The sequence below is a fragment of the Perca flavescens genome, chromosome 17 (genome assembly GCF_004354835.1).
Source record: "Perca flavescens isolate YP-PL-M2 chromosome 17, PFLA_1.0, whole genome shotgun sequence".
Lineage (NCBI taxonomy): Eukaryota > Metazoa > Chordata > Actinopteri > Perciformes > Percidae > Perca > Perca flavescens.
In genome coordinates, this window is record NC_041347.1 from 24,781,203 (window position 1) to 24,804,617 (window position 23,415).

The window sequence follows — 23,415 nt, forward strand, 5'->3', positions numbered from 1 at the left end:
CGATCTCTCAGACGGAGCCATTTCATAACCTCGAGGATGCAAGTAACATAGATCAATTTCTTTATCAAATAAACAGTGAAAAATTACCAGAAAGTAGACATGCATATTTCTTCCATTTGTAGAACTGCATATATAGTGTTGCTTTTTAAAATAGTTGTTTTTTAATGATCCATTTCAAGGATCTTTTCTTCCCCCCAGTTCAGTCCGTTTTAATCTAACACATATAAGACATTTGCCGGAGTATTTTAACTATGGACGTTACAGAAGTTTATATGAAGCACCGCAGACAGCAACTTACTGATACCTAGTTTGAATTATATTTGTTTTGTAGGTTGTAGCAGCGATCAGCCCAATGTTCTCTGTGTAAAGTTAAGTTTATATTTGGTCACATATCCTATTTACATCAGTGAGACTCAAGTCTGTCATGTTTACAATGTTACAATGGATCTCGATGCCACTTCAGCTGAAGCAGGGAGGTCACTCTACGGAAGCAAAGACAGGCCATGTCATTTCAATTTTATAAGCAAATGAACACCTAACTGATAATTATTTCGGAACATTAAAATTGAAATGCCACTGTATGCATAACATTGAACTATTGAATACAACAATGTGAATGTATTTGTAAATTAGAAATTTCCAGAGGGTAATTTTAAAGTGGTGCAATTTTAAAAACATCAAAAGTGAGTAGATACTGCTGGATTGTAAGGGGTCATGAACCAAAAAGGTTGGGAATCACAGTTATGCAACCAACTATAAAAAATGTCAAAGTATGAGTGGGCTCACTGCACTAGCTGCCTAATTCTTAAGGTAAAATCTGTCCATTCTGAATCTAGTGTCATGGCAAGAAAAACACTGGTGTAACTAATATTATTGATGGCTCTGTTCCATTAACTAGAGAACAATACCAGGACCCTGGAACTAGCAGAACTGAAGGGGATGCAGCCTTTAACAATGTCATTGTCTGGGCTTTTCCTGCTACATGTCAAAATGTCTGCCGTGAAGATCTTTTTTGTTTGTCTTCATATCAAATCGATCAAATTTGAACTTGATCCAACTGTCCAAATACTTCGGCAAACTTGACTATGCAGCTGGTTATTCCCTCAGATCAGTCCCCCCTTTTAGAAAACCTGTAAAGTTTTAACTGCATCCTATTTTTCCATTTAAAACATCCTCATGATTGTGTGGAAATACATAATGAAAAGAAAAGCATCTTGTCAGATTGGTGGCATCAACAAACAACTGTGCCCACGGCACAAACAGATCTACTTGGAGCCATAAAAAACATCACATAGTTTCAGTAATGGTTTCACAACGCATCGTCGTCATGGTGCAAAAAGTGTGTGTGTGTGTGTGGGGCGAGGAGACACAGTTTTCATGGCATGTCAGATATGTCACAGCACTCAGAAAGAAGCACAGGCGGTTGATACAGTAGGATGGGTCTCGCGTATGATTCACTTTTTTCCTTTCTCTTTTTAAATCTACTTGACTGTCCGTGTGCGTTCAAAGACACGGTGATGATGATTTGAAGCATCATCATGACAACCAGCAACAGCCTAAGTAGAGCACGAGTTACTGTGGAGAAGCGTAGCATAGAGTCAGGACACCCCTCCGCTGGTACAAGGTCACAAAGTCAAGGTGAAAAAAGTGCTGCAAAGTTTAACCACTGACGAGATATATTGTGTTTTAATGGAAAATATTTGATCTCATGTGCTTATAGGATGTTGTGAACTCCAATATAGTTAGCACAGGTGTGTATTAAGTGTTTTGTCTTAATATTTCAGCATTCGGTGTGTGTGTGTGTGTGTGTGTGAGAGAGGGAAACGGGCAGTAAAAAAAAAAGGGTTGTGGCAAAGTCTCCGCCTCAATTAATTTCAACCCTTAATTTCTTTTTTTTTTTATAGTTCTGGTAAAAACAACTGATAAAAACATCAAAACACTAACAACTACAACATTTACTACAGAAACTGTGACAAAAGGTACCAAAGCCATTGATGGCCATCAGCGAAGGTCCCACAGCCCTCCAGCCAGCATAGCCCTTTTACCATTATGCCTTTTTTTTTTTGTCCAATCCCTCGGCTGCATTACCTTTTTAACATGCTTTCACACAGAAGTACAGCAAGCCAAGACGGACAACACACAAATTTCAAGAACACAATCAGAACAAGAGACAGGCATAAGGGTGACATCATCATCATCATCACACGACGTGGCGCTACTAGGACAGTAATGGGGCTGGTTAGCGAAGGATGTGGAGAGTATACAGTAAGAGGCAGGAATGATGGAAGTAAGAGGGGTAGAGGTAGGGTGGGCGGGAAGGATTTTGGCGAGCATAACCTGAAGTTGCAGAAAGGTTCACTCCCTTAGAAGAGCGAGCACAACAGCATTGAGTCGTAAGTGGCTGCAAAAACAGTACAGGCCATTAGATATTTCAAATATGTCACGCTTCACATCACAAATACACAAGAACAGATTCAAGAAAGGTAAAAAGTTGGCATGAGATAGGGCTGCACAATTAATCGCAATTTTATCGAAATCGCAATATGAACTAGTGCAATATCTAAATCGCAGGGGGGCGCAATATTTGTTAAAGGCAAAATATGTGTCAAACCATTCTAAAATAAAGTATTGTGGTGCTGTAGAAACAGCCCGGCCTACAAATCGTATCCTACAGACTAAAAAAAATAAATAAAAATCTTTGTTTGGTACAGATCCTCGCAAAAAAGGAAATGAGAATAATGATACAAAAACGATCATTCCCTCCAATATCATTAATCATATCGCAATCGCAATATCAGACAAAATAATCGCAATTAGATATTTTCCTAATATCGTGCAGCCCTAGTGTGAGAGTGCGTCTGTGCTTTCAGATTAGGTAGTTCAGACATGTGAGGAGCTTTAGACTTTGACCCATTGTCTCCGAACACCGCAGGGCAGACAGATGGAGGCCCTCTGCAACTTCAGGATGAGCTGGCCTGGACGTTTGTTGTGTCTAAAGCTCAAGAGAGGTTCAACCACAATGGCTGGAGCACAGGGACCTTAAGTGTGTGTGTGTGCGTGTGTGCGTGCGTGCGTGCGTGCGTGCGTGCGTGCGTGCATGCATGCATGGTGTGTGAGTAGTTTTTATATACACCCCAGGACCTCAAAACAGAAACAAAATACCCATTCATGCTCAAATTCCCTCCCTACACCCTGAAAGTACATGTTTCCCCTTACTCCTATATAAATATCTATTTATACACAATGCTATTAAATAAAATACCCCTTTTGATTAAAAATGACAATGTTTTTCAAAACAATACTGTGAAACACGTACACGAAAAAACAGCTGAACACAATAGAAAAACACAAAATTAAAAAGGTCCCTTCAGTAAAGAATCATTTCTAAACCCCTCAAAAAAAACTGTGTACAGATGCTCAAACCTGACACTTAAACTTGGATGTTAAATTCTGATATTACAGTAAGTAGATATTTGTTGCTCTCGTTCCCATAAATCCAACCCACAGCTGTGAACTGTAAAACAATACTTCTATTAAAAGTAGACGTTCTGCTGCTCTCTCAAGACTAAACAAAAAAATCTAATCTTTTCAGATATTATACTTGTCGCCCCCAGTTCTGTGTTCACTATGTACTGTATGTGAAGTGTATTTGATTTTTTGTTATATATATATATATATATATATATATATATATATATATATATATATATATATATATATATATTTTTTTTTTTTTTTTTTAAACAGGTTTAATACTTTTCCAGCAGACCAAACAAAGATGGGGAAATAAAGGCCATGGGAGACAAGGACCAGGACAGCATCACCCCTGTGTCGCCACCAGAAGCATGCACCATCTGCAAGAAGGGGCTGACATCAGCCGAGCGCCATCATCACCTAGCTAGAGTTGGACTGGATTGGTGTTGGTCGGTCATTCAGTCAAGCTTTGAAATGTTTTTTTTATTATTTATTTTTTACTTTTTTATTTATGTATTTTCCCCACTTTTCTGTTTTTACAACTTTCCAAGCAGCCTCTTCCCGGCCAGGATCCAGGCACCGGTCCGACCGCGGAGAATTATGCTCCAAACAGCTTTAGAGTTCAGGCAAAGCTGGAGACGGAAGAATGCAACGGTTAGTGTGGAAACTCTCTTAGCCTTGGTCTGCAGATGATTTAGGTTTTATATGTTGAGCTTTTGAGATGTCCATCTCTGAGATTTCTGCCCTTACTCCAATTCAGGTGAATGGAATTTTGTTTGTGCTGTTGTAACAGCAATGTGAGAAAAAGTCATGTCATAGTATATTATGTCAAAGTTATTGTATGTCACAGAGATGGGGGCTCGAGTTTTAAACTCTGACTCGAGTCGCACACACAGTGACTTGAGACTTGACTTGAGACTTGTCCTCAAAAGACTTCAGACTCGAGATGTGGGACTCGTGAACAATCTTTATTTTTAGGAAACGTCTGAGCTGAATGTTATTTATTTCATTATGTCATTTCAGTAGTTAATGTTACACTGGGTTTGAGAGTCTGGGGATGTGCTGATTTACAGTACTTCATAAGCTGTCAATAGTTGTAGACACAGTGCACATTACATGTTTGTGCTCTCTAAGTGAAAAATAGGTTAGTTCTTCTTGCTAATAATTTTAACAATATTTTCCTGACACCCTGTGTAACATTCTGTAACCATTTATCCAGTTCTTCTCTCAGAACCGTGTGGTTCCAGATGGGTTTTGTTGCACATACAATTGTTAACTATATCATCCTTAGTACTAGACAGATAAGCATTTTAAGTTGGTCAGTTTAGAATTTATAGAAAGTTTAAGCAGTGAAACATTTTAAGCATTTAAAGGTTGTGCTATCCAGACACTTAGTAAATAACATACTTGATGATTGTCTATCATAAGGAAGTTAACTGCAGCGTGTTAACATTTTTGTGAACTTACAGTATATTTCACATTTGGCAGCAATTGTGTTTTGCATTTAACTACAATGTGATGTTTTTTAGTTTATACTATGGGATGTTAATTATGGCGCTGTTGTTTTTGATCTTATGCCCCCACAGAGCCTGCACAATAGTAGGCAAGGTCTGTCATTTTGATTCAGCAACAGACAAGCGAGTCCTTTCTTTTTTAGTTCCTCAATATTTGGTCTGTACTGTATGTTCATGTTACAAGGCAAAATACAGTTATTAACTTGAAAGTAAAGCATTCTTGTTTTGTTTTTTTCATATTGCAATAGACTTTTTATACTAATTATATACCAAACAACTATTTCAAGCTGATACTGTATGCTAATACATAAAGGAGTCATATCATATTACATGCTTTAAATTCCTTATTTATTGATATACAGTGTTCTAAGCAGCCTGGATGAAACGCAGCAGGTGATATAACACTCATTATAACCATGAGAGACTTGGACATCTCTGGTATGTCATAAAAATGCTATAAAAGTCCTATAAAACATGTCAAAGAAGTTATCGTATAGTATGTGATAAAAATGCTATTAAATAGTTATTGTATAGTATATTATAAAAATGTCATTGTACATAATGTCATTAAAATGTATATGCCAGCTCCCTAAATTGGCACAGAGTCATCAAAACTTTGAGAACCCCTGGTCTACCACAATCCTTACATGCAGCAGGAAACCGTTAACCCTTCAGACTGCCAACAGTGAGGAGTTATCACCTTACCTGGGCCTGGGTTGGCAATTCACTGCAGGGGTGCAGCCGGTGCTCCTGAGCAGTGGAAGTGCACGTTGAGCCATTTGGCCTCGCGGCGATGCCACACGCGCGTCTCTTCTGACTGGCAGGAGCGCGGCCGGCCCTGGCCGTCCATGAACTGCGTCAGGCGGATGTAGGCGATGCAGGCAGCATCGTCACCGATCAGATGTACGTGGGGGTTGAGGATGGTGGTGTGCACTGGCTTGCTGTTTTTACTCAGAACTGTGGGGAGGGAAATGTGCGGGTCAGGTGTCAATGTGTAGCTGAGGAGCCAAGTGTTAGATAACTGAGGGGAAAGTGAATTTATAATTTATGTATTTGAATAAAAAGGGCATTTTCATGTTTCATCATATCTCACTTATCATTTTACACACATTTCCTCGAAAATTCAGCATGACAGTAGGTGTGTTTGGAAGTGCTGGAATCTCTCTCTATTTGACCCTAAATGTACACGTTTCAATACACACTGCAGGGTTTAAGAGCTTAATATTCCTGCCACTCTGATACATTTATACCAAAGATTTCTAAAGGGTTAAAAGAACAGATGCAACGATTAGTCAATTAATCTGCAATAATTAAGATAGTCGATAAGTTTTTTTAAGCAAAAATGCCCCAAACTCACAGGGTCCAGCTTCTCAAACATGAATATTTGCTATATTTTCTTAGTCTTCTATAATGGTGAACTGTATTTCACCACTAAGTTTCACATTGTTAATTCTTGTAGGCAGAGAGATTATCTCCCTGTTTTGTTTGTATCATACATGTGCACAAGGATACAGTCCCACAGATGGTTTAACGCTATTCCACCGATTGGGAGTTGGTGCCGGAAATACTCGAAACGTAGCAATGTGAGCAGTGAATAAGACCGCAAGCTAGCAAACATGGATGTAAACACAACACAATTTAGGATATTACAAAGTAATACTACAGTTCTACTACATTCAAAGAGATCAATCAAGAACTACAGTAACTCGATGAAGACTGCGTTACAAAACTGGGCAACTTACGGTTCTCAAAGTAGAACTTGTGGAAGTCCATGCCCTCCACCAGGTTTCCAAGAGCCTCTGGCTCAAAAGAAGTCAGTCCAGGGTCACAGATTCTCCTGTCAGAGGAGAAACCCAACCAGAGATAACCTTAAGAATTTATCCTGCAGTGAAGAATGTGGAGGACTAAATACTGTAGAGTACATGACAGATAATGTATGCATTTCACAGGAAAATATAGTGACAAAAATACTCTCAAGGCAAAAATCTGAGCCTCAAAAGGGCACTTGAAAGATAATGACTTGTATTGTTTACGTTATGTAAACTTACGTGTAAGCCTCAAAATCCCCATTGTTGATAGCTTCAATCAACTGCTCTGTCATCTTTATTATCTCCTGTTTACGAGCTGAAAACATAGAGACAGAAAGAAATAGAGGGAAGACAACCAGAAGAGGTTAAAGATAATTTGGAAGTTCAACATACAAATACCGCTACTTGAAACCTCTGACATTTGAAATAAGTTCTGGGCAACGCCTCTGGAAATAACAACAGTGACATTTAAAGTCAGGAACTTGAGACATAAAACATGTTACATACAACATACACCAAAGATAACTAAATAAAAAAGGCCTAATAGTCTTCACAAAAATATCATGTAATCTGCAGTTCAGTCTTTATAGAACCAGATCAAATCTGTTTGTTGGGCCACAAGCAACACTTTGTTTTGGGTGATAAATCATCTTCTCGTTTCTGTTTTCTGCAAACCATCGCTGACATTTGGACACAACCTTAAGGCAGGAGTTGTATTGTCCCCAATGATCAGAGTGAGGTTTGTCACTGTCCATCAACTGATATTATGCTTAGATTTGGCATTATTAATCAGTTTACATTGATAGTAATTTTTGCGTTCCCGAGCAGCTATGCTCAACAAAAAAAAAGATCACTCATTTAAAAATATTCAATGTAATAACATTAGATTTATCATATGGCAGACAGTATGAATACTTTGAATTTATTTTTAAAACAATCAGATCATGTTTTTTATAAGATTATGTCAAAGTCATCACTTTTTGGAGGTTATTCATTTATGTTATTCTGTTCAGTAAACCCTCGAAAAGTAAATTTATTACTCATGAGAATGTCACCACAAACTGTATACATGCAAACAGTGAAACTTTTGCCGCTAACTTCCTGAAAAGGAAGCTGTCTGCAACGTCTGGTCAGAAATAGCTCAATCGGGTTGAGTTAAGTGCAATAAAGCATTTTAAAGATATCACAGGTCAAAATATGCCCTAACAAATGATTGAAATGACTTCAACTAATATGAACAGCTCAAACACAGTGAAAGACAAAAAAATGTCTCTGTGCACACACAAACCCACAACCATTACATCCAAATTCAGAGAATGTGGCATTAATTCATTTGTAAAACATCACACCAGAAAAGCACATACTGCATGCATACACTGTGAGCATGCAGCTGCTGAGCCAGAAAAGCCAGCTAGCAAATCCTTCACACCTGCATGTATCTCTGTGTTCATAAGTCCTCACACCTTCTGCCATCAGGTGGCACGGAAAGGTAGAACAAATGGTATGAACACTGCTTCAGGAGCCTTTGCATAAGCACTGCACAACCTGCCTGGCACTTACTCTGCTGCAGGTTGCGGCTGATGCCTGCGTGGGGCGACAGAGCGGACTCTGGTTCAGGACAGGAGCTCTGAGCTGGACTGGTCTGAGGGACACTGGGGCTGCTAGCAGCCTCCTGCAGGGGACCAGCTGCAGGCATCCCAGTGAAATAAAGTTATATTTAGCAAAGCTGAGACGCCATGTATATACGTATTTACATGGCATTTAAAACAGTTAATTCTGTACAAAGTATATGAAAAAGTTATTGTAGGAAATTAGACTTCAGACACTCAGCGTAGAGGGGGAACAGTAGCTTGCAGGCAGGCCTGGGTGCCAGTAGGTGGCAGCACAGGAGGGCAGAGGGGAACTGGTGCAGTAAGTTGTTGGGAAGAGAAGGAGCCTTTTTTAAATGGCAAAATGTCTTATCTTGCTTGTAGGGTAGATTTGTTTGTTGAAGAAAGGTCAGGACACAAAGGTCAGGCAGGGCTAAGAGTTGAATCAGGTAAACTGCTGCTGACTTACACGTGGGTGGTGCGCAGTGAGGAGACATGGTCTGTTCCTCTGTAGGGCTGCACTGGCTTAAAACGGCACTGTCTGTACCAGTAGACTCAGACTCAGAGGCAGCCACTGCCCCCATCCCAAGACAAACACAAATACAAGCACACTGACAGGGAGCCTTGGACACAATCTGGTACTAATTATTTATAACTGAATCTATCAATAGTTTATCATTTAATCGATTGTTTATGCTGTAACTATTTTGATAATATATTAATCTAACATACCAAAAATTTGATAGTACCAGCTTTTTCAAATGTGAAGGTTTGCTGCTTTTCTGTAATTTATGATAGTAAACGGAGTATCTTTGGGTTTTGGACTGCAGCTGACCAACTACAAAAAGACATTTCAAAACATCTCCTTGGGCTGTGGGAAATTATAACATTTTATTCTGACATTTTACAGACATAACAATTGAGAAAATGATCAGCAGATTAATCGATAATGTAATCAATTGTTGATTGCAGCCCTAATCACAAACTCCCACAGCTTGAGACATCTTCAAATTGCTTGTTGTTGTTTTGTCTGAGCAAAATTATTCTTATATTATTAATTTACATAAAAATAAAGAAAAGCCACAAACCCCTGAGATCTGAGACTAGATGTTTGCTTCAAATTATCAAAATTATTGTTGATTTCTTGTTCAATTGTGTTTGTCTGTTCTGTATGTTTATCAATATAAAAACAATAAAAAATTGATCATAAAAAACTAATTATTGTTGATTATTTTCCATCCACCAACTACTCAATTCATTGACCACATTTTTCAACATGACAGTCTACTAGGGGTGGTACGGTTCATGAAAAAACATCCAAACCGCTCGGTCCGCTTGTCTCGGTCCGGAGCGTGTGTGTGCCGCACGGTTCAACGCATGCGCAATGTAGCCTCGTGCCCGTCAGGTGCCCGTATGTGACGTGCGTTCGCCCGAAAGAAGAGGTGTGGACAAGTTACCAACAAAACGTACAGCCAAAGACCGTGCAAAACATTTCAGGCCGTCCTGCCAACCTGTATACATTTTAACGTACTGTAATGTGTTTTTCACTCTAAAGTCGCTGAAGCGGCTGCAGTTTAGATCCTGTCGGGTCTCTGCAGCGGGCGGGGCTGCTCAGTTCTCCCCGCGACTGATGCACACACACACACACACACACACACACACACACACACACACACACACACACACACACACACACACACACACAGGATGCTGGAAAAAACGGAGATGAAACATACAGGAGGACCTGATAGCTACGCTCGTTATTGTAAGTGCAATGATAAGTCCAATAAGTACTTTATCAAACCGTATGACTGTGTGTCCCAGCCCAGGGCAGGATAGGAAATAACAATGTAAACTGCAAAAGACGGAGCTTTAAGAATTCCTCTCTTTTTCTTTTAAAGGATACATTTTTGTAAGAGCTACACTGAAGTTGGCAGTTTGATAAATGCAATTATTTCAATTGACATTCTGTAATATTTCAATCTTCATGTGCTAAAAAGGCACATAAGTTCCTGTAGATGGCAATACACAGTCTCCTTTTGTTGCCAAATAAATTAAAAGCATGTCGAAATCATCAATGTCTTCCCTCTTGCTGTATCAAAATCTCACCTAGCTCTCCTCAGAGATGGTCCCAATAATGTGCTTAAAGTCAAGTCAAATTCAGTTTGTGCATGATTACATGATATAACTATATAATTATTTAATACTGTATCCTACATTGTGGATAATTAAGCTATATATCATATGCGGAAGTATATTTCTGGAGTGTTAAAGATTAAAAGAAAAAATAACAAGAACCGTACGGAACCGAAAACCGTGACCCTAAAACCGTGATACAAACCGAACTGTGGGTTTTGTGAACCGTACCACCCCTACAGTCTAGTACTTATTACAACACACTAAAGAGGGCACACTGATACCCGAGAGCAACCAATTGTACACACACAGACAGAAATAGTCAAAACCAGCTGTTTCAGACACCAGAAAGTAAGAAACAAATAAGCAGGACAAGGTAAACCTCTCAGGTCACTTGTGCTCCAAACTGAATAACTTCTAAGAAGCTTTAAGCACGAGCATCAACGTCACATGGAGATCAGCAACCTGTTGCACTCGCTTTGTTGTGTACTGTAGTTTAGTTTGAGTGTGGGATTAAAAACAGGTTTCACCATACAAGTTAATTCGATTTAGGTGTTTAGATATAACTTAAAATGTGTACCATTTAGTTTAAACCACTTGAACTTACTATTGCTCCATTGTGGAACCAAAGAGCTACTATCCCATACACATACTGTACATTTTAACTTCAATGTTGTTGATTAGTCAAAGAGAACCAGATGTTAAAAGTTAAGTATTCCCCGTTATTTGGAATATATGACTGCAAAACATTGATTTTTTTTTTTAAATGCATTAATTCCAAATTTATTGCTTGACTGCAGAGTGCTGCAGATGAAACGTCACTTTACGACAAGGTTTGGTTTATTTAGTTATGTTGTAGCGTAAGCAGAGATTCTGTAACTGATCAAAGTGAGTTAAATGTGAAACTAACTAGTTACAATTTAGTAATTTGTGTCCATTTACACTTAATTAACAGCTGGTGCAACAGGCTGCATAAAAACCAAGAATATGTGACGTTCAGGCCGCTTTTTTCTGTGCTTCATCTTAGTGACCTTTCCTGTGTTCACCTTTGTGGTAGAGGTAACTTCACTCACATAAATTACATCACATTCATTTAGCATATTATTTTATCCAAAGAAACTTAAAAAAATAAAATGCATTCAACCTGACAGAAACACAGAGCAGCCTCTTTATTGCATGTCAGAGATGATCCACTATAAGATCAGTGCCGGTAAACCCAGAGAAAACTACCTTAAGTAACTGGATTAACTCTTTTCTGGAGGTAGCTCTGTCCTACTTTATTCACCTGAAAACACTGAAGGGTTATCCCCGAGCTAAAGGCGACTAATTAAAGGCGTAAGTGGCGTGTGTAAATAATGCACGCACTCCACAATGAAAATGAGGCTAAACAGGTTTGACGTTTGACTCCCGAGCAATTGAACAGGATGTAAATGGAGACAAGAGCAAAAGTATACCCTTTGGCATGGCAGCACTATAATCTGTCCCCATACATGCACAGTGTTTACATCCAACTCTTCCTCTCACATTTGTCTTTCCTGTGATGCTCAAAGGCATTTGTCTACTAAACTTACTTGATCTCCAAGCCTCAACTACCCTAGATATTGTAATATTTTCTGATCTGGAGTTAAACACAGTGACAAAACTTTAACAACACATTAAGTGAACAAAAAAGGCATGCAGAGTAGGTGAAAGTTGGACAAGTACCTTTCCTACCTTTCATCTCCTCCTCTTCTGCGTTATTACAGCTCTCTGTGGAGCCCTGTCACAGAGAGAGATGGAAAGAGAAAGTTGTTGGAAAAAGAGAAAGATGGATGAAGGGAGAAAAGGGAAATAGCAAGACAAATAATGTTTTAATGTGCAGGTGAAACAGGGTTGGAAAGCTTTGCACACTTTGCCCATATGGACACAGACAACGTGACGGACAGATGGACGGGTGGACGACTCCCTCCCAGGAGCACAAACCAGCTAGGACAGCAGCGAGGAGAAGTGCAGAGAGCCACACATATATGAGCAGCAAAGGGTATGAGCAATTTGAAATTGTGTGACTGATTGTAACAGTGCATGTCGGTGCGTAACTGCTCCTCAAGAGGAAGCAAGCCTTTGTGAGCAAAGTGTCAATTTGCAAGCTTGTACACCAACATAACAGCACAAGCAGCATGGAAGTTGGTTCCAAGTTTAATAAAAAGTCTGACATGAGTAGTTGATATAGTATATAGTAGTCAGTGTGCATGTGCTGCTGTTAAAGACTGTACATGTAGGATTTTCTCTTTTATACATTTTAAATTAGCTGTGATGCTGTATAGACCTGAAGGGTAAAACCAGAATAATTATATACTTTTACAGTGTTTAATCATAATCAATTCAGGGTTTTCCATAGTGTTTTATAATGGAGGTGCCTAACCTGAAATAGGGAGCGCTTTCGCTAACATCGGAAAAAAATATATTATTATATTTTTATGAAACATATTTGGCTTTTTAAGCTTAAGTTTTCCCTTAAGCTTATAAAACTATAAAGGCCACATATTTATTTAAACCATCATCTAGTAACTACACTGATAATGTGTTGAGATGTGTCAATATCTGTCCGATTCAGCTGAGCAGATGACTGATTGATCAATCACATCATACGTTTGTTTTGCAGTAATTAATCAGAGCAGCATGTCGCAATGTCACCAAAGTCTTATAAATTGGGGAAATTCGAGACTAGATTAGGCTAAATTAGTTAGTATTGACCAGTTGGACTTGACTTAATTACATTTTCATTTAAAATTATGCATTAAAGTGCTTATATTATGATCATTTTCAGGTTCATAATTGTATTTAGTGGTTATATCAGAATAGGTTTTCATGGTTTAATTTTCAAAAAACACCATTTTTTTTTTGTACTACACATTGCTGCAGCTCCTCTTTTTTCACCCTGTGTGTTGAGCTCTGTTTTAGATACAGAGTGAGGCATCTCACTTCTGTTCCATCTTTGTTGGGAGTCGCACATATGCAGTAGCTAGGTAAGGACTACTACCCAATCAGAAGCAGCGTATGAGGGCATGCCATGCTAGCAGCTAGGCGAGCATTATAACGTGTTACAAAGTGACGCACGTTCGTAACGGAAGTAAAGGCTGGACTACAATAGAGCTGTTTGGAGCAGTTTGTGAACAGTGTTTTCTGTTGGAGATGGTAAGTCCCCATTGGGGTGGACTTTGGGCTTTTTCACTTTGTAAACCTATAACGTGCACAAAAAAGACACAATAGAGGAAAGGGAAAAAGCCAAAAAGAATAATATGAGCACTTTAATAAACTCAAGGTAAAAACATACTATCATTAACATATCATTAAATTTGCCAATTAATAATTTTATTTCCTTGTTATATCTATAAATGAATTAATCCATGTATTCTAATCTTTACAATTAACTTTATGTTATCCCAGTTCATTTGAGACCTGGATAAGCAGTATGGTGTTTTTTTACATTTAATAATTGATTACAATAAAACACTGACACTCTACATTTATTCCAGTGGATCCATAATAGTGCACCTTCACATTGATTAAAATGTCAGCTAGTCTCACTACAAGCAAGATCTGTACTAATCTGCTTCCAGATTTGGGGAGTTCACAGGATTCGACTCTCCTCAACTCCCTTCTGGTAAACAGGAGTAGACATAATGAAACATGCTGACAGAAGCCAGCTCACATTATGTGCACAACAAAGCGTAGAGAGTCATTACAGTTGTATTGATAGCAATGTATGGAGTATATTTAGAGAAAATCCTTCACGAGTTACCTGCGTGTGTTAGTGGCTTGTGGTGGGAGGGAGGGCCTTACCTTGGTGCCATCAGCTGGGTTGTGTACAACAGTTGTCTGGGCTTCCTGGGGGGAGGTAGGAGACAATTTACCATGCAGGGAGAAAATGGGTAGGTGGGGGTAGGGGTGTAGGTGTGTGGGTGCACCAGGGAAGATGCCAGGGAATACCAACGAATTGAGTGATGACAGACATGTGCGCACGCCAAAACAAGCACAGTAGCTACAGTACAGAGGCTGTGGAGCATTTATGGTGATTAAATAGATGGCTGTAGATGTCAAGGTGCTCAGTGTCAGTCTGTCCCCAGCATTGTGTTCACAGGATCATTTTAGAGTCTCCAAATGCATGAAAACAGCAGTGAACAGCTAAACACACCACCAGCCAGCCTGAGAAGGAGGGTTTCTATGATAGACTGTATGTGCATGTAAGTAAGTGCAGATCTTATGCCCCATTTATGTCACCTGGAAGTTATTTAACAGTGTTGAAATGCATTTAGCTTCAATTGGAAGTTACAACGAATGTCACTATCCCAGTTCATAAGCTGTTCTTACTTTAGCAGAATAGTTTGAAAAATGCTATAACTTTAGGTTACTTAACGTAATCCCGGTTCTTTGATAACAGAGAGGTGTTTCACTATGGGAATTGCCTCAGCGTGACCAACAATGGAAGCTCCGATGACACCATGTCTGTCCGTGACAGACAGGTCAAACTGTGCTAGGGCCACGCCCCCTCATATAATTACAGTCGACCAGCTCCTTACAAATCAAAACACCTCACTCTGTTATCAAAGAACCGGGGTTACGTTAAGTAACCTAAAGTTATTTTTCTAACTTCGTTTGGTGTTTCACTATGGGAGATATAGACCACCACCGGACTGCATGAATCTCCCAAAGCCAAAATCATATTGAACCGAGATTCACACTGACCCCGGCGCCGTAGCCTCCAGCACAGCCTGTGCCAAGGACAGACCGGAAACATCCAGCCTGTAAAACCTCACAAAAAGTGTGAGGCGTAGTCCAGCTCGCCGCTGCACAAATTTCCTTCACTGCCACACCCCTGAAAAGGGCCCATGAAGTAGCCATGCCCCTTGTGGAATGAGCTCTCAGGCCCTTGGGGGCCTGCAAACCTTTACACTCATAGGACAATGATATGGCCTCCACAATCCAGTGTGACAACCTCTAGCGGGACAATGGCTTGCCCTTATGGGAAGTAGCCCAAGACACAAACAGCTGGTCCGCTTTTCTGATGTGCAGAGCCCAGACAAGGCATAACATGTGAAGTCTTTGCTTCTCTCCTGAGGAGAAAGGAGGCGAGTAAAAAGCCAAGAGCTCCACTGAGGGACACCTGTAGGCTGACTCTACCACCTTAGGCTCAAAGGCTGGTTTGGGCCGCAAACAGACTTTAGAGAGCCCTGGGGCAAACTGCAGACATGTAGGGCGAATAGAGCTAGAGCATCCACACCCAGCAGTACATTGATGCCTGACAGAGAGAAGAACACTGTACACGGCATGTTTCCTTGCTAGGAGAAAAGATCTACGGCTGCCTGACTGTATCTCTGCCAGATCTGTTCTACCACCTGTGGGTGGAGAGTCCACTCTCTGTACAGAGGATTCCCCCGTGAAAGGATATCTGCACCCCTGTTTAGAATGCCTTAGCTAACTTGTGCAACTGCAGTGAGTGAGTGCCGCCCTGGCGGTTGATGTACGCAACCACAGTGGAATTGTCTGTTTTCATGAAAACATGACGACCGTGGAGAATGTGCAGAAAATGTTTCAGAGCCAGAAACACCGCCATAAGCTATGTGAGCCTGGGCTAACCTCCGGTTCCATGTGCCATTCAATGTTCTCCCTAACAGCTTTGCTGAACATTGAAGACATTGTACCAGAGACGCTAATCTCCCCACCCATAGCGTGATGCGGTAGGAGAGAGAGTTTATTTTGAGACCCAAATATTCCGGACATTGCGCGGGTTCTACTCACTTTGTGTGTCGGGCAGAGAGGGGGCTCCTGGAGTCACACTGCAGTGACATCACCTCCACGGCCTGGAGGGAGCGGTCTGCCCTGGGAGGAGCATGCGCTCCCCCTGCAGGGATTAAGGGGACCTGACATTGGCTCAGTTTTATTTTGTGTTTTATTTTGTTTTGAGGGGAGCTCTTCGCCCTTGGCTCTGCACCTGGATGTAAGAATGCAGGCTTTATTTGTTGCCTTTTTGAACATGGTGAAAGTGCTTGGTGACACTGGGAAAATTTCTGCCCCTGACTCTCCTCCTCTTGGATAAGGGAGGAGAGAAACTGAGAGGGGGCCCCTGGAGAACTGTGAAACACCAGGGCCCCTGAACTACAAACCTCAGCGCTCTGCTCTACCTCTCCAACCTTCCTCCTCTTTGTAGGAGGGGTGGAGGGGCAGGCAGAGGTCAAAGGCTTCGCCCTCTTGTTTTCTGAGGGTGCTGGCCTCTCTCATTTTCCATAGAGCTGGACCAAACTCAGGTCATTTCAGGTCTTAAAAAGCAGCTGGCGACACAGTAGACTTTACTGATGCACTGACTGATAATAGGAGAGGTTTGGCTTTCATTAAGTTGAGATGTTCTTTCTTGTTGCCATATTTGAAACCTGGGGAAAGCCTTGTTTAAGTTATATTGTATGTAGTATATACATGGCTTAACCCCATTACATGTACAGTATGAACACAGGGGCTGCATCCTCATACAATATCTCACTGATACCCGTCCACTCCAGCTCTTGCTTTACCCAGAAGTCCTCATCATTTACAATTCACATATTGAAGAGAAATTTGTAAAAGACATTCTTTTGATGCAAAGGTTTAAACTTTTTGGAGCTCTGCTTTCTGAGAAATTGCCATAAACCTGTTATTCTTAAAAAGCAAAACATCAACAAGGAGTCACTGGGATATGGCTGAGCAGAATGTGATTAAAGTGTTGTGTCTGCTTTTGTACCAAAAAATGAAAGTCATTTGTCTACCTGTCAGTGCAATGCACTGAATAAATATAAATAGGAGCGTGTCTGAAGGAGGTCTGGGTAAAACACGAGCCAGGAGAGACACTCAGTGGTTTAATTTTAAAGTCATCAAATCCACTTCCAACATCACAGTTTGTGTTCAAAAAAAGAAGCAAAGAAGAAGAGGATAAAGGACAAGGGAGAGGACCAAGTACAGAAAAGATTTCACTAAATATGGGTTGTGACACAAAAAGATGAGGAGGAGACAGAACTAAACATTTAGAAGATGGAAACAATGAAATTATGCCGTAAAAAAAGCAATGTGATAGAAACCAAATAAAGATGAGGTACCATTGGTGCTGAAGATGACATGCTGCTGTCTTTGGTGCTGCCGCTGCTTACTACACTGTTTTTACTGTTGGTTCCCTGCGACTGGGGCAAAGAAACACAACACAGAATGACTCCTGCTGCTCCCACTGGGCCTAAACCATAAGCCAGCTGATGGGAATCTCAGGTGGAAAACAGGAATAGAACAATTGCACGGCCAATATAAACATTCAACATATTGTAAGTGTGTAGGATTTAAAACCGCACAATCCGGGATTGGGGTTCAATGCTAAATGGAAGCACGTAGATTCCAAATAATCTTTTCTTTTGATCATCAGGAACTAGTAGAATTAGATTAAGTGTTATGCTCCAACAACAATGTGAGTGTACTCGCTTCCTGACTTGTTTAATTCACGCAAATAATTTCTCTTTTATAAAGCTGTGCATTGAGTGACTGAAGGACTCTTTATGTGTAGCGTCCTGGGTTATGCCTGCATTTAATGTCTACAACTTTTGCAAACATGTCACAACATTAAAAAAGTGAAAATACAGAACAGTTATTCAGCACATGCATTTTTAAAACAATGAACATATTTTCAGATTGGATTTTAAGTATTTTCCCCAGCACTTTTACAAATAGGTAAATCAACATCTGCTGGGATTAAAAGAGAAATCACAAGTTTGCATCTAAAACAAGCACCATAAATCAGTGAACCATTTCTGGCAGAAGCACAGCCAAAATATGCGTAACTGAGTCAGAAAATACGTTTTTAATAATGATAACCAGTCCAAGTCTGTGCATGCAGTGAAAGGCCTTGATGACAGGTTTCTCTCTAATTGTGGAGAATAGTGTATGTGTGTGTGAAGGTATGTAAAAATAAAATTAAAATTTATTTTTACTTTATTACTACATATACACAGCACTTCGTCAGTATATCAGTCCTGACCTGTCTCTAGTTCAACTGTGTTGATTATCTGCAGGTGACCAAGACAGCCTTTTTAGTTACAGGTAGAGAAAAAAAGTCCACTCATAAAAAGAAAAAAGAAAAAATAATAATAATAATGAGGGTACAATAAATATGCAATAATTTAAGAAGGGGAAATTATTGTATATTGATGTTTACAGTGATTAAAATGTACCTCACTCCTGTGATGTTCAGGGATGCTGGCAGGGTAAGTAAGCCAAAATGCCTGATCTTAGACATCAGAAGAGGATAACTGGAAGGGTGTGTGTGTGTGTGTGTGTGTGTCTGTGTGTGTGTGTGTGTGATTGGTTGAAATGGTTTTGGTGGCGCTTATGGCAGAAGGGGATGCAGGGATGGAGTTAGGAAATCCAACAGAAATCGGAACAAGACGAAAACTGTCATAGACAACGCCTCAAGCATCTTACCCCAACATTTAAAAAAAAATAAAATAAACAAATGAAACAGAGAAGGGGAACAGAGAAGGGGAGGAGAGGACCAGAGGGGGGAAAAGGTTTGAAAAGACTAAGAATGAAAAATGAACGAAAACGACAGAGCCGATCTCACCATCAAACAAACACTCGAGCTGGACTTCCTTTTCTGACAGACAGCAATGGAAAGGAGGAGGAAAAAAATAAGAGGTCATCGGGGAAACAAGGAACTAATCAAAATAGTAAAAAAGTGAAGCTGCCAGATTGGTTCCAGAAAGACGGAAAAACAAAACAGCTGTATAAGCTTACACAGGAACAATGAGACACTAAGAGGGTTTCAGCCAATAAACAGAATCAGCAGCAAAAACAATATAGGGAATACATTTTTTATAGGAGAACTAAAGGATTTAAATCATTGGTTGTGCAGTTTAGTTGTATAATGTTTCTGGGATTTTATCTTTTGGGGGGGGGGGGGGGGGGATTGTTCAGTTATTGTTTAAGTTACTGTATATGTAATGGACATTTTATTTTGGACCCTTGTTGATCATGGCACTTCACTGCATGCATTGGCGCTGGCTGTCGATCAAAACAAAATGAGCACCAAGACATGACGGTAGTTTAAATCACTGTGAAAAAGAAAAGAAAACCTGGTGGTAAAAAACAAACAGCATTTTAAAAGCCTACTGGTCTTTACGATTTTCCTTACTTTCACTTTAATCTCACAATTGTATTACCTGTGCCCTACCTTTAACGGCTAACTCATAAACATGATCAAGCGGCCATTTTTTTCTAAGATCAATCCTTTTCCCTGAGCTATAAAAATCTTTAAATCACATTTTATAGAAAAACTAACAAAGGAGCACCAGAGCACAAAAGTAATCCAGTTAAATGAATTGCTTTTCCATATGCTCATAATATCGGAGGTACATGTGTTTAGAGAGTAGTTTGGGTGAAAGACCAAAAAGGAGACAACAGAAGATAGGAAGAGTAAGTAAGACAGAAGCAGTAAAGTCATTAAAACCCTCATGGGTCAGAGAACTTACCTTCACACCGTCAGACTTTTTGTTTAGTAAGGTTTTGCATGCTGAAAGAAAGAGAGATAAGATGGTAAGGACACAGTCTGAGATGTAACTGCACAAAAAGAACAGCAGGACAAATAAAGGTTTATCAGGCCTGGTGTGTGTCCAACCGATTTCACATATAACTGTTGTATGACGGACAATCAAACCCCAAAGTATTACTTCTCCTCCACTGGGGATAATCAGGCCAATTAAGGCCTTTTGATATATATTACTGGATATAGAAATAGCAAACTGAAATGGAAAACCAGATAAAAAAAAATTATAAACATTTTTATAATTCAAATTAAAATAACTGCTTTTGGAACATGTATGTGCCAAGGTTTTTTTGATTAAACCTTTTTTCATTATATTATTTTGTTTAAATATAGGCCTACACTCGCTGATTTTGTTATAGAGCCAATTAACACCCCCAACTCCCACAATTATTCCACAGGACATTGGTGATGTTGTATGGAAGCAGAGTTCTGCCAAGAAAAGTAAGAAAAAAAAAAGATTGGAAAATTAGACACGATAAAATAAAAATGTAAAGTACTATGACAAATGTTTGACTGAATTATAAGATAGTACACAAATTATGACTCAGTGAATCAACAATAGGTGTAAATCAAAATTATGATACAACATTAAAAACTATGAGTAAGTTAAAATTATGCCACAGAAGGTCAAAAGAGTTAAAAACTTTTAGTAAATCCAATCTAATAACCTGACCCAGTATCTCCTAATCTTGATTTACAGAATACTTTTTCATGCATAAATTCATCTATTCTTCTCTTTTACTGGCAGAAATTAGCCTCCATAGTTTTGACACGCACTGCTTATTTGAAAACATCACAACAGAAATACAGAAAATTTGGGGATTTAGAGGCACTAGTTCTATTTTCAGTTGTTTTATATATAAATATTATTGTTGTCAGCAATATACATTAAAGCACTGTGTTTTTTACTTTCCAATGTTAGTTTTAATTTAATCAAATTTCAAATTACCCTTCCCATTTACTTTTTATTTTGAACTTGTGTTTATCCATATTTATTCCTGGCGGTAGATCAACAAAAAGTTAACCATTTTCTATTTTCTTTTTTGGGTAAAATCATCCTCCATAATGTCAACATTTTCTAGGAGCAGTTAAAACTATAAACATTGAAAGCAGGTAAAAAAAAATAATAGTTACTTTGCCCCCAAAACACCAACATTCATTTCAACACAGTGTCACAATGTACACAACATAAGCAGTATGACTAATAATTGATAAATTGGTCCTGGTTTAGTGTTTGATCTGTAGACAATCCAACTCCCTCCTGAGGGCCTCCAGGGAGCAAGTATGAATGAATGAATGAACTAATGAATTAAATAAATGACTGAATGAGTTACTTTCTGAACACAAGGTGCTTCTATCCAAAACAACCTGTTGTTTGTGTTCCTCTCCTAGATCAATTAATTTATTTCAGTGCAATTTAGCTAACACTTTTCCACCCAACGACTAGCACTAGAACGACTTTGTGAAAAGTGGAATATGGAAAAAGAAGAAGAAAAATATTCAAACTTTTGACATATATCCGGTGTCAAACACCACCAACTGTAATCTAACCAGTGCATGTTAGGTGTTAGCCCACATTGATCACACAGACATATCATGTGCACCTGAACACCTGTCCACAGTTATAAGCAGACTTGCATAGAAATGACACCAACACACAAGTGAATTATAATCTCCAAATGCATGCACACACACAGATTAAAAATAAACACACATGTACTGTTTAAACTCATTTTTGTGTTAGTTGTGTTCCAATGATCCTCCCTTACCTTCCATTTATAAAGTAGGAAGGAGGGCAATGAAGAAGGCAAGAAAACAGTAACTTATTTAATATCTGCATCTTAACATCTGAACTGAAAACAAAACTGAAGACGACAACTGGAAGAACAAACACCTGCAAGGCTTTTACTGTGTGTTAAAAGGCATTCTTTAAATAATTTTCACAGAGGTGGTGGGATCATGCAATGCGACATTGGCTTATAAACATGCAGCATCTACTTAAAAGTCTTTATTTTAAAGAGATGCCAAGGAGTGCATTCCCTACAGTTCCCAAGCTGAGCAGAAACCTTTAAGTTCAGGACATCATCTCTGCAAATTTAAAACCATATTCTTCACTTTTACACTGTATGCAACTCAGTAAGTGAAGAAATTTAACAATTGTAATCGAGCATCAAGAGTAATGCATCATTAACAACTTATGGGCGTAGTATCCACTTCATCGAACCCTAATAATACCATAGTAATTCCTGTATAAACAGCCTTAAAGCAAGCAGCTCGCCCTGTCATGGTTCAGTATGCTTCATACAAACTAGTCTAGCTAAAAGGCTGCCCTCATAGAATAGGGCGACACCCAATGAAGTTTCGGACAATGGAAGTGGCTGTGTTTGTTGGATTGTCGGTTTTAAAAATGGCAATAAGCATAACAAATGGGAACACCAACAGCATTTAGGATTTCTGTTGCTGAAACTTGAAAGTTGAATAAAATTTGTCTTTTTATAGGCAAAGTAGTCATTAAGCCTGGTCAATATTTTTCAATATTATTATATTATATATTACAAAATATATTCATGTCAATTTCTCAAAAGATAAAGATAAATCCATGAATGAAAACCTCTATTATTAGGTATTTACTGTATGTTTTATAATGTTTGTATGCAAGTTCTTAAAAATTTCCAAATGCTTCATTCATGTGATTTTATAATGTATTTCATTTGTAGTACTCCTTTTTATTTAATTCTATTTTATCTTAGCATTTATGACTTTATATACAATAAATATATGTGTGTGTAAAATGTTTGCAATGTATGCCACACTAAAGAGGCTCATTTTGTCAAGTCCTCTGCTATATAAGGTTGGGTACCTCACTATAGGTGCACTTTTTCTGTTAATGGACCGAATATATTATGTTATCCATGTCCATCATTAGGAACACCCCTTACATAACCTTACCAGTTTAGAAAAAAACTGGCCACATGACCATAGACCAAATCCTCTTTGTAATGTGTTGCATGATGATGACCCTCATGAAGGTCACAAGCAGAAACACATTGGTCTCGTAATAGTTTGTTTTTATATATATATATATATATATATATATATATATACACACACACACACATATATATATATATATATATATATAGTCATGGAAATAAAAGAAAAGGAAACGCATTTGAATGAGAAGGTGTGTCCAAACTTTTGGCCTGTACTGTACATACATACATACATACATAGTTGCCAAAGTTTTGACCTCTTTGAATTGTCGGTTTCATAAAGTGACAAAAATATCAGACGGAGACCCCATA

General features: G+C 38.9%; 1 protein-coding gene across 13 annotated transcripts in view; it reads right to left on the reverse strand.

Moving 5' to 3' along the window:
- Positions 1-3,723: 3,723 nt before the first annotated feature.
- camk2g2 (calcium/calmodulin-dependent protein kinase (CaM kinase) II gamma 2) overlaps positions 3,724-23,415 on the reverse strand; it is a 61,108-nt gene continuing 41,416 nt past the window's right edge. For 2 of the 13 annotated variants that reach the window (XM_028604089.1, XM_028604086.1), the window contains 9 exons: positions 20,037-20,077; positions 17,625-17,705; positions 14,344-14,388; positions 12,226-12,280; positions 8,357-8,482; positions 7,037-7,112; positions 6,731-6,825; positions 5,694-5,945; positions 3,724-4,106 (listed from right to left, as the gene is read on the reverse strand). In XM_028604089.1, the coding sequence (XP_028459890.1) occupies positions 5,713-5,945; positions 6,731-6,825; positions 7,037-7,112; positions 8,357-8,482; positions 12,226-12,280; positions 14,344-14,388; positions 17,625-17,705; positions 20,037-20,077 (752 nt within the window). In that variant the 3' untranslated portion in view covers positions 3,724-4,106; positions 5,694-5,712. Of the gene's footprint in view, positions 4,107-5,693; positions 5,946-6,730; positions 6,826-7,036; positions 7,113-8,356; positions 8,483-12,225; positions 12,281-14,343; positions 14,389-15,246; positions 15,304-17,624; positions 17,706-20,036; positions 20,078-23,415 lie in introns of all 13 variants that reach the window. The other 11 variants (XM_028604093.1, XM_028604092.1, XM_028604097.1 and 8 more) reach the window with 9 other exon arrangements.